This window comes from Lethenteron reissneri, chromosome 1 (assembly GCF_015708825.2).
Source record: "Lethenteron reissneri isolate LAM-NWPU_2019-01 chromosome 1, ASM1570882v1, whole genome shotgun sequence".
Classification (NCBI taxonomy): domain Eukaryota; kingdom Metazoa; phylum Chordata; class Hyperoartia; order Petromyzontiformes; family Petromyzontidae; genus Lethenteron; species Lethenteron reissneri.
The window spans coordinates 3889417-3906304 of NC_083779.1; the positions used below are offsets into that span (position 1 = coordinate 3889417).

The 16888-nt window shown below is 50.5% G+C and overlaps 1 protein-coding gene across 4 annotated transcripts in view; it reads right to left on the reverse strand.

Annotated features, from left to right (window-relative positions):
- Nucleotides 1-599: 599 nt before the first annotated feature.
- LOC133354320 (ras-related protein Rab-27A-like) overlaps nucleotides 600-16888 on the reverse strand; it is a 78801-nt gene continuing 62512 nt past the window's right edge. For all 4 annotated transcript variants that reach the window (XM_061571269.1, XM_061571192.1, XM_061571355.1 and 1 more), the window contains 6 exons: nucleotides 15895-15983; nucleotides 15015-15118; nucleotides 14105-14228; nucleotides 9391-9578; nucleotides 3981-4074; nucleotides 600-1804 (listed from right to left, as the gene is read on the reverse strand). In XM_061571269.1, coding sequence (XP_061427253.1) covers nucleotides 4025-4074; nucleotides 9391-9578; nucleotides 14105-14228; nucleotides 15015-15118; nucleotides 15895-15983 — 555 coding nt within the window. In that variant the 3' untranslated portion in view covers nucleotides 600-1804; nucleotides 3981-4024. The remainder of the gene's footprint in view (nucleotides 1805-3980; nucleotides 4075-9390; nucleotides 9579-14104; nucleotides 14229-15014; nucleotides 15119-15894; nucleotides 15984-16888) is intronic.

A 16888-nucleotide genomic window follows, 5' to 3' on the forward strand; every position in this document is an offset into this window, starting at 1 on the left:
CCATAGACTCAACACTGCCCATAGACTCAACACTACCCATAGACTCAACACTGCCCATAGACTCAACACTGCCCATAGACTCAACACTGCCCATAGACTCAACACTACCCATAGACTCAACACTACCCATAGACTCAACACTACCCATAGACTCAACACTACCCATAGACTCAACACTACCTATAGACTCAACACTGCACCTCCGATTAGGACGGTTGGCTACGTACGGTGCGATAGAAGTTCAAGATACACACATAGTTGTCATCATTGTTATTATTGAGCTTATGGCGTATATCTATTCTACACGATCTACACTTGTGCGTGCAGTTTTTACTATAATGTTGATTTTTTAATGTACAGCGCTTTGAGATTTCGATATGAAAGGCACTTTATGAACGACAGATGATTGTTATTAGTATTGCTGCTACTACTACGACTGTGACCAGATTCCATCTTCATGGCACGGGCAGTTGAATCCACGGAGGCCAAAAGAAGAAACAAGGTGATGGCAAAGGGGCACTGCCTGAAACGTCGGCCTATTTCATAGGGTGATCAATCTTCAGGCACACCTCTCAAACAAAGAGGGCCACGTTTCCACGTTGGAGATTTAAAAAGATTCGTTTTTATTTATTTAAACTAAACTATAAAAAAACTAAACGATGTCTTATTTGACCAAGTAAGGCCCCCACTGAGCTATGTAGCTCTTGACGATCACAAATGATCATCATCATCGTGTCGAAATTTAGAGCAGCAAAATCAACTCTAAACGCGTGGCGTTGCTTCTAAATGTGGAGGAGGGGGGGTGAGAAACCGGGGGACCCGAAGAACAAATCCACGCGACCACGGAGAGAGAGACACGCAAACTCCAAATATACAACAGCAGGCGTCAGGGGTTCGGGATCGGACCCACGACCTCTTGTATACCAGGCGAGGTAACTAACATCTCCGAGTCACCGTGATGATGATGATGAGAGAGAGAGAGAGAGAGACATTTCAACTCAAAATATACAGCAGGCGTCAGGGTTCGGGATGGAATCCACGACCTCCTGTATACCAGGCGAGGTAGCGAACATCTCCTAGCCACCGTGATGATGATGAGAGAGAGACATTTCGATTTAAAATATACAGCAGGTGTCAAGGGTCGGGATCGAACCCACGACCTCCTGTATACCAGGCGAGGTAGTTAACATCTCCTAGCCCCCGTGATGATGATGAGAGAGAGAGAGAGACATTTCGACTTAAAATATACAGCAGGTGTCAAGGGTCGGGATCGAACCCACGACCTCCTGTATACCAGGCGAGGTAGTTAACATCTCCTAGCCCCCATGATGATGATGAGAGAGAGAGACATTTCAACTCAAAATATGCAGCAGGTGTCAGGGTCGGGGTCGACCCCACAACCTCCTGTATACCAGGCGAGGTAACTAACATCTCCGAGTCACCGTGATGATGATGATGAGAGAGAGAGACATTTCAACTCAAAATATACAACAGGCGTCAGGGTTCGGGATGGAATCCACGACCTCCTGTATACCAGGCGAGGTAGTTAACATCTCCTAGCCCCCATGATGATGATGAGAGAGAGAGAGACATTTCAACTCAAAATATACAGCAGGCGTCAGAGTCGGGACCGAACCCACGACCTCCAGGTGAGGTAGCTAACATCTCCGAGCCACCGACGCCTCTTAAACGAGTCTCCCGAACCAATCGCACTAACGTACAGTAACACGGCATGGAACAACTCTTGACACCGCTCCGTCTTCTGTCGGACAAAGGAGCCCCCTCGCGTTCACAACACTCAAATCTGTCGGGAAGACAGCGACAGAGAGAGACACAGAGAGGCGGGAAGGGGTGGGGTGAGTGATTAGACATCGGTTAAGGGTGTCGAGAAATGCAAGAATTGCCAAGGGGCTCCCCTGGGCGGCGGTGGCAGCTGCCCCTGTGCACACACAACGCAATGTGATCGGTAGAATCCCTGGGGAGAATTATAGGCAACATAATCGGCGAAAAAAGAAAAGTGGCACGGTGCAATGGTTCATCTTCTTGGTTCTTTCGGTAAAGTCACGTAGAAGGGAAGTAATAAAATAATAAAAATAAAACATAATAAAATATTATTTTTATTATTTTATTATGTTTTATTTAATAAAAAGAAAACATAATAAAATAATTATTATGCCCGTGCATTATGTAGGATTAGCAGCGTCAAAGGGAGGGAGTAGGGTTAGCAGTAATAAAGGGAAGGAATTTTAATAGTAAGGAGCTGCAGCAACTAAACCGTATGTTCCCCGTCACATTAATCGCGTTATAGTCAACTCGCGTTATGAAACACGTGTGTTGTCTGTCACATTAATCGCGTTATATCCAACCCGCGTTATAAAACACGTGTGTTCTCTGTCACATTAATCGCGTTATATCCAACCCGCGTTATAAAACACGTGTGTTCTCTGTCACATTTATCGCGTTATATCCAACCCGCGTTATAAAACGCGTGTGTTCCCCGTTACATTCATCGCGTTATAGTCAACTCGCTTTTGAAACACGTGTGTTCTCTGTCACATTAATCGCGTTATAACCAACCCGCGTTATAAAACACGTGTGTTCTCTGTCACATTAATCGCGTTATATCCAACTCGCGTTATACAACACGTGTGTTCTCTGTCACATTCATCGCGTTATAGTCAACTAGCGTTATAACAATACGTGTGTTATGTTACATTAATCGCGTTATAACCAACTGGCGTTATAAAAGCTACACGCTGCGTCGTAGGAGAACTGGGCCGCACTTTCCGTTGCAGGAGAAGCTCCATTTTCCGGTTTAACGACGAGTCCTGCGGGTTCACCCGACTTAACACCCTGAGATGCCTTCTTTTATCTCTGAGGTTTATTGTCTCTTTAAAAAAGTAAAAGTTTTACGCTTGTAGGAACGTAAAAACCCCTGTTGTTGCTGTTGTTGTTGATGATGAGTTGGAACACCGAGTTAGATCGACGACCGTGAATGATGGTCGACATGGGGAAGCGTATTAATCATTCGAGAACCACCTAATCGATATCGTGAAAAAATGTAATCAACTAAAACTCGTAAGCATTCACGTCACATCTATGTCAGTATCTCGAATAACAATATCACTATTCAACGTTATTTTTCACAAGCAGCATTTGTTTTCGGACACACCCCGTGTTTATATTAGTGGCAAAACAGCGTACTCAGATTGTAAATGTTGTGGCTTGGCTCTCCAACACACAACCGGTGTGCTGTACTAGTATACCACACTATACACTACACTATACACTACACTATACACTACACACTACTATACACTACACTACACACTACACTACACACTACTATACACTACACTACACACTACACTATATACTACTATACACCACACTATACACTACACACTACTATACACTACACTATACACTACACATACACTACACTACACACTACACTATATACTACTATACACCACACTATACACTACACACTACTATACACTACACTATACACCACACTATACACTACACATACACTACACTACACACTACACTGCTATACACTACTATACACTACACTATACACTACACTACACACTACACTACTATATACTACACTATACACTACACACTACACTATACACTACTACACTACACACTACACTATACACTACACACTACACTATACACTACTACACTACACACTACACTATACACTGCTATGCACTACACTATACAATACTATACACTACTATACACTACACTATACACTACACACTACACTATACACTAGTGCTGTACTAGTGACAAATTGTCCACGTTCTGTTGACGTGACAACCCTTCCTAGTTGGCTGTGTCGGGTGGTGGCGGGTTTAACGACACATTTATATATTTACGCGATCTCACCCAACACAAACCCTCTATTATGCACACAGACGCACACAGACGCACGCGTACCGAGCATTGCATAAACACCGTACCCCTGGTGGTTGAAGATCGAGTCGCGTTCATTGCGAGGGGAAGTTCAGCACTTCGATGGAGTTTTCTCTGTGGGGTCAGTGCCGTTCCCCAGGTCTGATGCACACACACGCACACAAAGACAAAGACAAAGATCCACCCGTGTAGCCCTAACAAACTGTTGGGGCAAGTGCTGTTAGCGAGTAGCACCTATGAAGGCCGGCACGGCGCACGAGGGGGTGGGTGGCCAGCACCACGCCCGGCCGCCTTTGTCTCCCCAGTGGCGTATATTAACACATCCGCACCGGGTACTCATTTGAGGCTGAGTCGACCTAGGGGAGGCCCAGGACCGATTCAGATAATCGTCACTGGGTGTTGGCCGTGAGCGGGAATTGAACCCGGGTGGCCAGGTACGTAGCGCAGCGTAGCGCTAACCGCTGCACCACCGCTCCTACGCACACGCAGTGCCGGATTAAGCTAGTGCACGGCCTGTAGCATATGTTATGAAGGGGCGCTAAATAAAATAAAAAAACACAAATATTAAAGCACTAATTTTTTCACTTGCATAGTAAAGTTATTGTATTTCTTCATTTGCTATACAGCCAGATAATGCGACGAACCACTAAACTTAAACACCAAGTCTTTCGTAAATGCTAAAGGTAGTATATTACTATAGTAATACAGCAAGTGCAGAATTCTAGATTTGAGGCTTTCGTGACTGCAAGGATTCATACTCTTAGTTCTTTCGGTAAAGTCACCATGTAGGTAAAAAATGATAAAATTTATAAAAAATAAAACAATAAAATTACGACGTTTCGGAGGCAACACAAGTCTCCGTCATCAGGTGGGACCGTCACAGCCAGATTTGCTGTATCAAGTGTATTTAAGAACTTGCATCTTGGAATCCCTGCCTCACTTGATGCAGCAAATCTGGCTGTGACGGTTCCACCTGATGACGGAGACTTGTGTTGCCTCCGAAACGTCGTAATTTTATTGTTTTATTTTTATTAATTTTAATTTCATTTTTTACCTACATGGTGACTTTACCGAAAGAACTAAGAGTACAAGTGCAGAATCACTGCACCGGAATTGACAAGCTTGAAAGTGCGGGGCCCGTAGCAGATGCAGCTACGTTTGCGACTACGACACTCAAAATCGGTGTCCGTCAGTGAGAGTCTAAGGCAGCGGTCGGGAACCTATGGCTCGCGACCATCATCACCACCATCACCACCACCACCATCATCATCATCATCACCACCACCACCACCATCACCACCACCACCACCATCATCACCACCACCATCACCACCATCATCATCACCACCACCACCACCATGATCACCACCACCATCACCACCACCATCATCACCACCACCATCATCATCACCACCACCACCACCACCATCATCACCACCACCACCATCACACCACCACCACCACCATCATCACCACCACCACCATCATCACCACCACCATCACCACCACCACCACCATCGTCTCTTTCCCCCAAAGCTCTTGCAATCACAAAGTCGCTCAACGAAAGACGAACCGACGATGACTATCCTGCAGTCACCAAAGCTTCAAATCAAGATCATCACCGTACCCTTTGGTTCGTTCGGCAAAGTCACGTAGATATAAAATAAAATAAATCACGACCTTTCGACTTTACCGAAAGAACCAAAGAGCATGGATTCCTGCAGTCACGAAAGCTTCAAATGAAGACTAAACCGACTTTTATCGCCGATGACAACTTTTAGCGGCGATCACGTTGCGCGTTTCCGCGACCTTGATCACGACGAATGTTTAACGGTGTCCGTTCGTTTTCCGGGTCTCTGGCCTTGCGCTCAACAAACAGCCGTGATGGATAAAATGCAAAAACACCTAAAAGCCACCGCCTTGCGGCACGCTCTGCACACCCCCATCGGCAGCACCATGCGGTGTGCATGAAGGTGACCGCCGTTGAAGCGGAACACCTCACGGAGTTTGGCGTCTGTCCCCCACACCTCCGATTATGATGGTGGGAGACGCACGGTGGCTAGGAGATGTTAACTACCTCGCCTGGTGCGCAGGAGGTCGTGGGTTCGATCCAGACCATGACGCCTGCTGCTGTATATTTGGAGTTTGCGTGTCTCTCTCTCTCTCATCATCTATAGACTCGCACAGAGACCCATAGACTCACACAGAGACCCATAGACTCACACAGAGACCCATAGACTCACACAGAGACCCATAGACTCACGCAGAGACCCATAGACTCACACAGAGACCCATAGACTCACACAGAGACCCATAGACTCGCACAGAGACCCATAGACTCACACAGAGACCCATAGACTCACGCAGAGACCCATAGACTTAAATAGAGATCCATAGACTCACACAGCAACACATAGACTCAGAGACCCATAGACTCACACAGAGACCCATAGACTCACACAGAGACCCATAGACTCACACAGAGACCCATAGACTCACACAGAGACCAATAGACTCACACAGAGACCCATAGACTCACGCAGAGACCCATATATTCACAGAGAGTTGGACGGGCTAAGTCGCGGTGACCTCTGTGAAGATCTGACCCCTGACCCTCCCCGGTCCCCCCGTGTTCCACGCTTCGACAATGCGCTGGGATTTCCATCGCTCGGCTACCTCCACAGAGATTTTGAAGAAGAACAAGAAGAAGAAACAATGCGGCTGGCGATGGAGAGAATGCAGAAGGCAGACAGCTGGAGGTGTTCTGCTGCTGTTGTTGTTGTTGAGCAAACCGAGTAACTCTCCAAGTCGTGCGGCAGTCACAACGGTGGCAGCGGCGGCGGCGAAAGACAGAGGTCAGCAAGGAATCGTCATGCAGACAGAATGCCCCCCACCCCCACCCCCACCCCCCTCCAGGTTGTCAGTGGTGGTGCCGGCCGATTGAGGGGGGCCCTCTCTGCATTCATTACTTTTGCAGGGCCTCCCAAACCCCTTTCAGTCACGAAAGCTTCAAATCTAGAATTTATAGTTTAGTTTAGTTTTCGCAACCAATATCATCCATAATGCAGGTTTTTTTTGGGGGGGGGGTTAGATTGCGTGAATATAAATGTGTCGTGAAACGTCGTACTCAGATTGTAAATGTTGTGGCTTTGCTCTCCAACCCACCGGTTAGTGCTGTACTAGTAACGAATTGTCAATGTTGTAGTGGGTTTACACTCCAACACACAACCGGTTAGTGCTGTACTAGTAACGAATTGGCCACGTTCTGTTTACGTGACAAACCCCTTAACTAGTCGGCTGTGCCGGGTGGTGGTGGAGGCTTCAACGACACATTTATAATCACGTGATTTAACCCCAAAAAACACCTCTACCGTGGAGCTTATAGTTCAGTTTAAATTTAAATCCTGCACCGCCATGAGCCACTCACTTTGATTTACGCCACGGAACCACCGCTGACTTTCGACAACCTCGTCACATTCGCAGGGGGAGAAAGAGAGAAAGAGAGAGACACAGGACACAGGCAAACGTCGGGCCAGGACCAACACTGGCCCAACGTCAATAAAACTTTAAGCCAACGTCGGTTCAACGTCAGACCAACACTGGCCCAACATCAACCAAATGTCGGGCCAACGTCGGTTCAACGTCAGACTAACACTGCCTCAACGTCAACAGAACTTTGAGCCAACGTTGGTTCAACGTCAGACCAACACTGGCCCAACGTCAACTAGACGTTGGGCCAACGTCGCATGCATTTTTTTTGTTCTGGGCAAACGCTCCGTGCAACTTCAGGAGGGAAAAAGCGCCGCACTAAGGAAAGGCCATGGACACGGGTTCGGTCCCATCACGGGGCTTCCGTGTGTTCGTGTGTGCTCCTCCTCAAGGAGAGTCCACCAAAGTCCGCCAAAGTTCACCATAGTCCTCCATAGTTCACCATAGTCCACCAGAGAAATCCACCAGAGAAGTTCACCAGAGTCTGAAACGCGAGGACCAAAGTGTCTTGAGAAATCCTCGCAGCAGCGGCAGCAGCGGCGGCAGTGGCAGCGTTGAACGTAGCGAAGAAGAGAAGAGAACCCCCCCCCCAACCGCCCCCCACCCCACCACCATGGTCCTACGGCGGATGCCGACCGAGCGATCGCGATCACTCGGCAGGAACCCAAAGCGGCGTGCGGGACCGCGGGGTGGTGACGTACCGCGGCCTCCCCGCCGGCGAGCCTTCGACCGTTCTTTGCGGCCGCATAGCGCACCGAGCCTGGCGCAAGCGCCGCGCACCGTTCACGAGCGCGCGTGCGTCGGACTGCCCGTCGCGCCGCACATAGCCAACCGCGATCATCGGAGGCGCTGGGGGGGAGAAGGGTGACGGGCTGGCGACGTCACTTAGCGGCGAACGGCGACCATTTTGTTGTTGTTGTTGTGTTGCATGGTCGTGAATGCCAACTCAAAGATGGCCGCGGGTAGCCTACGCAGCGTGTTGGGGCTGGTGCTGTTAGCAAGCAAGCGGGGCATCTTTGTCTTTGTGGTGCGTGACGGCGCGTTGGGCGACTTGTTAACTTATTCGTTGTGCTTTGCATCTGCCTTAATTAGGTCTTTGCAAACGCTTCGTATTAATATTACTTTAAAAAGTTTTGCTGGCTGGAGGGAGGTAAGGACGGACGGGCGCTCGCTCACATCCAGCAGAACGTGTGGGCTGATGTTTATTACAAATTTCGATGTCTACGCTCCCCGCCTTCGACAACCCAAACTTTTTCTCTCTCTCCCTTTTGTCATTTCGAGGACCCAAGTCACTCCTGAAAATGAGACTGCTCCATCCTGCTCCCTAGAGTTCCCACCTGGCAGCTGGCCGGCCAGCGTGGTGCCAGCCACCCACCCCCACTTTGTGTGCGTGCCGGCCTTCGCAAGTGCTGCACGCTACGAACAGCACTTGCCCTGGCAGTCCGTCGCAGGCTACACGGGGAGGAAGGGGGACCTTTACCTTTGCGTGTTGAACACGCCACAGCAGGCGGGCGCGCTGCGCTACATAGCCCGAGTTCGATTCCCGCTCATGGCCAACCGGTTACCCGAAACCTGGTCACTGGTGCCTAACCCCAAGGATCGGAGGGAAAATAAAAGCAGCAGCAGCAGGGGGAATACAAAGGCGGCCAGTTGCGTTTCGTGGACGCTGACCTACGCCGCCTCCAGCTCGCAGGCTCCCCGACCATCACCAGGGGGCTACGGCTACCCGGGAGGATGAGAAGGTGGAGGAGGTGGAGAGAAGGTGGAGAAGAAGAGGTGGAGAAGAGGTGGATATCTTTGCCGTCGTCGCTCTGCGTACTGCGGCCGCGTAGGGCAGGCGAGCGGCGTCTCCGGAGCGAACGGCGTCTCCGGAGCGAGCGGGAGAGGCACGGCATGGAGCGTCGCACAGACCCCGGGCGGCCCGCGCTAGGCCAGCGTGCCGTCCGCGCGGCTAGCAGGCGCATTTACTCCGCTTGACGTCGCCGGCGCCGTCCGCGAAGACCCCGCCGGGGCCGCCTCCGCTTCCCCTGTGGGCGCCGGGCAGCGTGGAGCGTCCGAGCGTCGACTCCATCCTCTTCATGATGAGGTCGAGCAGCGCGGTGACGGCCGCGGCGACGTTGGCGCCCGACGCGGCGCTCGACTCGAAGTAAGGCATCCTGCACGCGCGCCGTCGGGGACGTCAGGGACATCGGTCACACGGGGTGGGGGTGGGGGAGGTGGGGGGGGTGGAAGGTGTCCCGGTGAGTGTTCCGCTCCCTGTGCGGTGTCGCGCGACGCGCTCGTCTGTGACGCCGTCAGTCGACCCGTGGCACCTGCTGGGTCTGCCCCGTGACCTCCTGCCAGCGGGCGTTCGACACTTCACGTGGTAGCCTCAAGGTGCACATGGTCCTGGCACAAGCGTCGTGGTGACGTCACCGCCACTTAGTGGCGAATGGCGGTTGTTGTTGTGTTTTTTCATCAGCCAGTCATCTCAGTCATCTCGGTCAGTCGACCCGTGGCACCCGCTGGGTCCACCCCGTGACCTCCTGCCAGCGGGCGTTCGACACTTTCACGTGGTAGCCTCAATGTGCACATGGCCTGGCACAAGCGTCGTGGTGACGTCACCGCCACTTAGTGGCGAATGGCGGTTGTTGTTGTTGTTGCGTGTCAAATTAAACCGGCAGATCGCCGGCGGAGTTGGTCAATCGGCACCGCAGGTTCCGGATGTCGGAGCTTGGCCCGTGTTGTGTTTCCGCGTTGGTCAGTGGGTGTCGTGTCGTGTGCATGTTGCGTGTCGTGTGCATGTTGCGACACAGATGTCCCTCCTGGACATACTGTTAGAAAGAGCTTCATAGCTCGTCGGATTCCGCGCTAGTCGGAGGTGCAGTGCTGCACCGATGGGCAGTGTTGAGTCTATGGGCAGTGTTGAGTCTATGGGTAGTGTTGAGTCTATGGTGCAGTGTTGAGTCTATGGGCAGTGTTGAGTCTATGGGTAGTGTTGAGTCTATGGGTAGTGTTGAGTCTATGGGCAGTGTTGAGTCTATGGTGCAGTGTTGAGTCTATGGGCAGTGTTGAGTCTATGGTGCAGTGTTGAGTCTATGGGCAGTGTTGAGTCTATGGGTAGTGTTGAGTCTATGGTGCAGTGTTAAGTCTATGGGCAGTGTTGAGTCTATGGGTAGTGTTGAGTCTATGGGCAGTGTTGAGTCTATGGTGCAGTGTTGAGTCTATGTGCAGTGTTGAGTCTATGGTGCAGTGTTGAGTCTATGGGCAGTGTTGAGTCTATGGGCAGTGTTGAGTCTATGGTGCAGTGTTGAGTCTATGGGCAGTGTTGAGTCTATGGGTAGTGTTGAGTCTATGGTGCAGTGTTGAGTCTATGGGCAGTGTTGAGTCTATGGGTAGTGTTGAGTCTATGGGCAGTGTTGAGTCTATGGGTAGTGTTGAGTCTATGGGTAGTGTTAGTCTATGGGTAGTGTTGAGTCTATGGTAGTGTTGAGTCTATGGGCAGTGTTGAGTCTATGGGTAGTGTTGAGTCTATGGGTGTGTTGAGTCTATGGGCAGTGTTGAGTCTATGGGTGTTGAGTCTATGGTGCAGTGTTGAGTCTATGGGCAGTGTTGAGTCTATGGTGCAGTGTTGAGTCTATGGGCAGTGTTGAGTCTATGGGCAGTGTTGAGTCTATGGTGCAGTGTTGAGTCTATGGTGCAGTGTTGAGTCTATGGTGCAGTGTTGAGTCTATGCAGTGTTGAGTCTATGGTAGTGTTGAGTCTATGGGCAGTGTTGAGTCTATGGTGCAGTGTTGAGTCTATGGGCAGTGTTGAGTCTATGGTGCAGTGTTGAGTCTATGGGCAGTGTTGAGTCTATGGTAGTGTTGAGTCTATGGGCAGTGTTGAGTCTATGGTGCAGTGTTGAGTCTATGGGCAGTGTTGAGTCTATGGTAGTGTTGAGTCTATGGTAGTGTTGAGTCTATGGGTAGTGTTGAGTCTATGGGTAGTGTTGAGTCTATGGGCAGTGTTGAGTCTATGGGTAGTGTGAGTCTATGGGCAGTGTGAGTCTATGGGCAGTGTTGAGTCTATGGTAGTGTTGAGTCTATGGGCAGTGTTGAGTCTATGGGCAGTGTTGAGTCTATGGGTAGTGTGAGTCTATGGGCAGTGTTGAGTCTATGGGCAGTGTTGAGTCTATGGGCAGTGTTGAGTCTATGGGCAGTGTTGAGTCTATGGGCAGTGTTGAGTCTATGGGCAGTGTTGATCTATGTGCAGTGTTGAGTCTATGGGTATGTTGAGTCTATGGGCAGTGTTGATTCTATGGGCAGTGTTTGAGTCTATGGGTCAGTGTTGAGTCTATGGGCAGTGTTGAGTCTATGGGTAGTGTTGAGTCTATGGGCAGTGTTGAGTCTATGGGCATTGTTGAGTCTATGGTGCAGTGTTGAGTCTATGGGCAGTGTTGAGTCTATGGGGCAGTGTTGATTCTATGGGCAGTGTTGAGTCTATGGGTAGTGTTGAGTCTATGGTGCAGTGTTGAGTCTATGGGCAGGTTGAGTCTATGGGTAGTGTTGAGTCTATGGGTCAGTGTTGAGTCTATGTGCCAGTGTTGAGTCTATGGGCTAGTGTTGAGTCTATGGGCAGTGTTGAGTCTATGGGTAGTGTTGAGTCTATGGTGCAGTGTTGAGTCTATGGGCATGTGTTGAGTCTATGGGAGTGTTGAGTCTATGGGCAGTGTTGAGTCTATGGGCAGTGTTAGTCTGGGCAGGTTGATCTATGGGCAGTGTTGAGGTCTATGGGCAGTGTTGAGTCTATGGGTAGTGTTGAGTCTAATGGGCAGTGTTGAGTCTATGGTGCAGTGTTGAGTCTATCTATGGGTAGTGTTGAGTCTATGGCAGTGTTGAGTCTATGGTGCAGTGTTGAGTCTATGGGCAGTGTTGAGTCTATGGGTAGTGTTGAGTCTATGGGCAGTGTTGAGTCTATGGGCAGTGTTGAGTCTATGGGTAGTGTTGAGTCTATGGGCAGTGTTGAGTCTATGGGTAGTGTGAGTCTATGGGCAGTGTGAGTCTATGGGCAGTGTTGAGTCTATGGGTAGTGTTGAGTCTATGGGTAGTGTTGAGTCTATGGGAGTGTTGAGTCATGGTAGTGCTGAGTCTATGGGCAGTGGAGTCTATGGGCAGTGTTGAGTCTATGGGCAGTGTTGAGTCTATGGGCAGTGTTGAGTCTATGGGCAGTGTTGAGTCTATGGGTAGTGTTGAGTCTATGGGTAGTGTTGAGTCTATGGGTAGTGTTGAGTCTATGGGCAGTGTTGAGTCTATGGGTAGTGCTGAGTCTATGGGCAGTGCTGAGTCTATGGGCAGTGTTGAGTCTATGGGTAGTGTTGAGTCTATGGGTAGTGTTGAGTCTATGGGGAGTGTTGAGTCTATGGGTAGTGCTGAGTCTATGGGCAGTGCTGAGTCTATGGGCAGTGTTGAGTCTATGGGCAGTGTTGAGTCTATGGGCAGTGTTGAGTCTATGGGCAGTGTTGAGTCTATGGGCAGTGTTGATTCTATGTGCAGTGTTGAGTCTATGGGTAATGTTGAGTCTATGGGCAGTGTTGATTCTATGGGCAGTGTTGAGTCTATGGGTAGTGTTGAGTCTATGGGCAGTGTTGAGTCTATGGGTAGTGTTGAGTCTATGGGCAGTGTTGAGTCTATGGGCAGTGTTGAGACTATGGGCAGTGTTGAGTCTATGGGTAGTGTTAGTCTATGGGCAGTGTTGAGTCTATGGTGCAGTGTTGAGTCTATGGGCAGTGTTGAGTCTATGTGCAGTGTTGAATCTATGTGCAGTGTTGAGTCTATGGTGCAGTGTTGAGTCTATGTGCAGTGTTGAGTCTACGGGCAGTGTTGAGTCTATGGGCAGTGTTGAGTCTATGTGCAGTGTTGAGTCTATGGTGCAGTGTTGAGTCTATGGGTAGTGTTGAGTCTATGTGTAGTGTTGAGTCTATGGGTAGTGTTGAGTCTATGGGCAGTGTTGAGTCTATGGGTAGTGTTGAGTCTATGGGTAGTGTTGAGTCTATGGGTAGTGTTGAGTCTATGGGCAGTGTTGAGTCTATGGGTAGTGTTGAGTCTATGGGTAGTGTTGAGTCTATGGGTAGTGTTGAGTCTATGGGCAGTGTTGAGTCTATGGGTAGTGCTGAGTCTATGGGAAGTGCTGAGTCTATGGGCAGTGTTGAGTCTATGGGTAATGTTGAGTCTATGGGCAGTGTTGAGTCTATGGGTAGTGTTGAGTCTATGGGTAGTGTTGAGTCTATGGGTAGTGTTGAGTCTATGGGCAGTGTTGAGTCTATGGGTAGTGTTGAGTCTATGGGTAGTGTTGAGTCTATGGGCAGTGTTGATTCTATGAGCAGTGTTGAGTCTATGGGTAATGTTGAGTCTATGGGCAGTGTTGATTCTATGTGCAGTGTTGAGTCTACGTGCAGCGTTGAGTCTATGTGCAATGTTGAGTCTATGTGCAGTGTTGAGTCTATGTGCAATATTGAGTCTATGTGCAGTGTTGAGTCTATGTGCAGTGTTGAGTCTATGTGCAGTGTTGAGTCTATGTGCAGTGTTGAGTCTATGTGCAATGTTGAGTCTATGTGCAGTGTTGAGTCTATGTGCAGTGTTGAGTCTATGTGCAGTGTTGAGTCTATGTGCAGTGTTGAGTCTACGTGCAGCGTTGAGTCTATGGTGCAGCGTTGAGCGCTGACCCGTAAGAGTCCGCGAGTTCGCGCGCCTGCTTGGCCGAGACGACGCGCAGGTCCTCCAGGTCCGACTTGTGTCCGCACAGCACCACGTCCGGGCTCTCGCAGTACGCGTGCATCTGCAGTTGCTCTACGCGCGGGACACACGAGGAAACAGGTGGGCTCCGTCGTAAACCGCGAACCCCCGGGGCGCGCTTCTGCGTGTTTTTTTCTTCATTCGTCCTCATCTTCTTCTTCTTGGTTCTTTCGGTAAAGTCACGTAGAAGGGAAGTAATAGAATGTTAAAAAATAAAACGTAAAAATAATAATTCTCACGACGTTTCGTGAGAATTAGACGCTGTCTCCCCGACAGACCTGTTCTTCACCTGAGGACGGCTGCTTGCGTTGTGGCCGAAACGTCGTGAGAATTTTTTTAAATGTTTTATTTTTATTATTTTATTATTTCCCTTCTACGTGACTTTACCGAAAGTCGGGATCGAAGTTTGTGAATACCAGGCGAGGTAGCACGACGTGCTTGCGTGATGACGCTGGTGGTGGTGGCGTTCTTATGGTATGGTCGCTCAACAGAGAAGCCCCTAGCGACGAGCGGCCGAATTACGTCAACGAATCGTCATTCCTGCAAAAGACCCCCCCACCCCGAACCGTCGACCCTCCCCGGTTTACAACCTTTCAATGGGATCGGGGGGCCGCGTGGCCGATGCGTCCACGCCGATGCACCACGTGGGCGCCGTCGAAGATTCAACGGAGCCCGTGCTTGAGCCCGAGGGTTGAGGGGGGGGGGGGTCACGTGGTGGGGGAGTGGGGGAGGGGGAGTGGGGGGGGGAGTGGGGGGGGGGCACGTGGTGGGGGAGTGGGGGGGCACGTGGTGGGGGAGTGGGGGGGGGGGCACGTGATGGGGGTGCTCCCACGGACTCACCCATCCAGCTGCGCACGTTCAGGAAGCTCTGCTCGCTGGTCAGGTCGAACATGAGCAGGAAGCCCATGGCGTCGCGGAAGAACGCCGTGGTGAGGCTGCGGAACCTGCCACACGGTGGGGCAGACGCGTCGCGGTCGCTACTCGGTGGCGGCGGTGGCGGCGATGTCGGTAGTGGTGACCGTGGCCGCGGCGGTTGTGATGGTGACAGTGGTGGCGGTTGGTGATGGTGTTGGTGGTGATGGTGACGGTGGCGGTGATAACAGTGACAGTGGTGACGGTGGTGGTGACGGTGGAGGCAGTTGGTAGTGGTGACGGTGATGGTGGTGGTAACGGAAGCAGTTGGTAGTGGTGATGGTGGTGGTGACGGAGGCAGTTGGTAGTGGTGGTGGTGACGGTGACGGCAGTTGGTAGTGTTGATGGTGGTGGGGTCAGTTGGTAGTGGTGATGGTGTGGGTGTGGTGGTGGTGGTGGTGACAGTGGAAGCAGTTGGTAGTGGTGATGGTGGTGGTGGCGTCAGTTGGTAGTGGTGATGGTGTGGTGGTGGTGGTGACGGTGGAAGCAGTTGATAGTGGTGATGGTGGTGGTGACGTCAGTTGGTAGTGGTGATGGTGGTGGCGTCAGTTGGTAGTGGTGATGGTGGTGGTGACGTCAGTTGGTAATGGTGATGGTGGTGGCGTCAGTTGGTAGTAGTGATGGTGGTGACGTCAGTTGGTAGTGGTGATGGTGGTGACGTCAGTTGGTAGTGGTGATGGTGTGGTGGTGGTGGTGGTAATGGTGGTGAAAGTGGAAGCAGTTGGTAGTGATGATGGTGGTGGAGGCAGTTGGTAGTGGTGATGATGGTGGTGGTGGTGACGTCAGTTGGTGGTGGTGGTGAGGTCACCTCTCCTGGCCGGCAGTGTCCCACAGCTGGAGATGAATCTTCTGCTTGCGACCGCCCAGAAGGCCCTCCTCGCCCGAGGCCTGGTACACCTGGTGGAAACCATCGGGGTTGACTGTTCGAGACTCAACTTGGTGGAAACCATCGGGGTTGACTGTTCGAAACTCAACTTGGTGGAAACCGCCAGGGTTGACGGCTCAACGACAAATCCCCGTCTTTAAAATCCCGAAGGGCGACCGCATTCTCCGCTTTATTTCCCGGACCTCGGGATTTAGCGCGGGTTGGCTACGTACGGAGCGCAAAAAAAATAGTTCTTCGTACACACAGACATATGCATGTAGATATGTGTCCATACACGTATGTTGACCCTCTTTCGCGCACCGTACGTAACCAACCATGCTAATCAGAGGTGCGTTGGAAGAACAACAAGCTGAACACAAAAGGCAGTTTAAAAAAAATTTGTTATCAACCTAGATGATTTTAAAGTAGCATAGCTCCAGTGGCGGACGCACGTATGATGGGTAATTGCGTTATTTTAAATGTGCATCATCCTAACAGTTTTGTGTACCGGCTGCCGGGGGCCAGGCTGGAGTACAAAGTTGCGAGCCAAAAGCACAAAAACGCGAGACGATAACAACAACAACAAATGTGAAACGCAATTACGAAGTAGTGGGAAACTGACATCGCGATGACTGTAGAAGAACCAGTGGCATCTACATCTACGGAACGTGAATAATCAGTGGCATCTACATCTGCAGAACGTGAAGAATTAGTGGCATCTACATCTGCAGAACGTGAAGAACTAGTGGCATCTACATCTGCAGAACGTGAAAAACTAGTGGCATCTACATCTGCAGAACGTGAAGAACCAGTGGCATCTACTCCTGCAGAATGTGAAGAACCTGTGGCATCTACATCTGCAGAACGTGAAGAACCAGTGGCATCTACATCTGCATCTACATCTGCAGAACGTGAAGAACCAGTGACATCTACATCT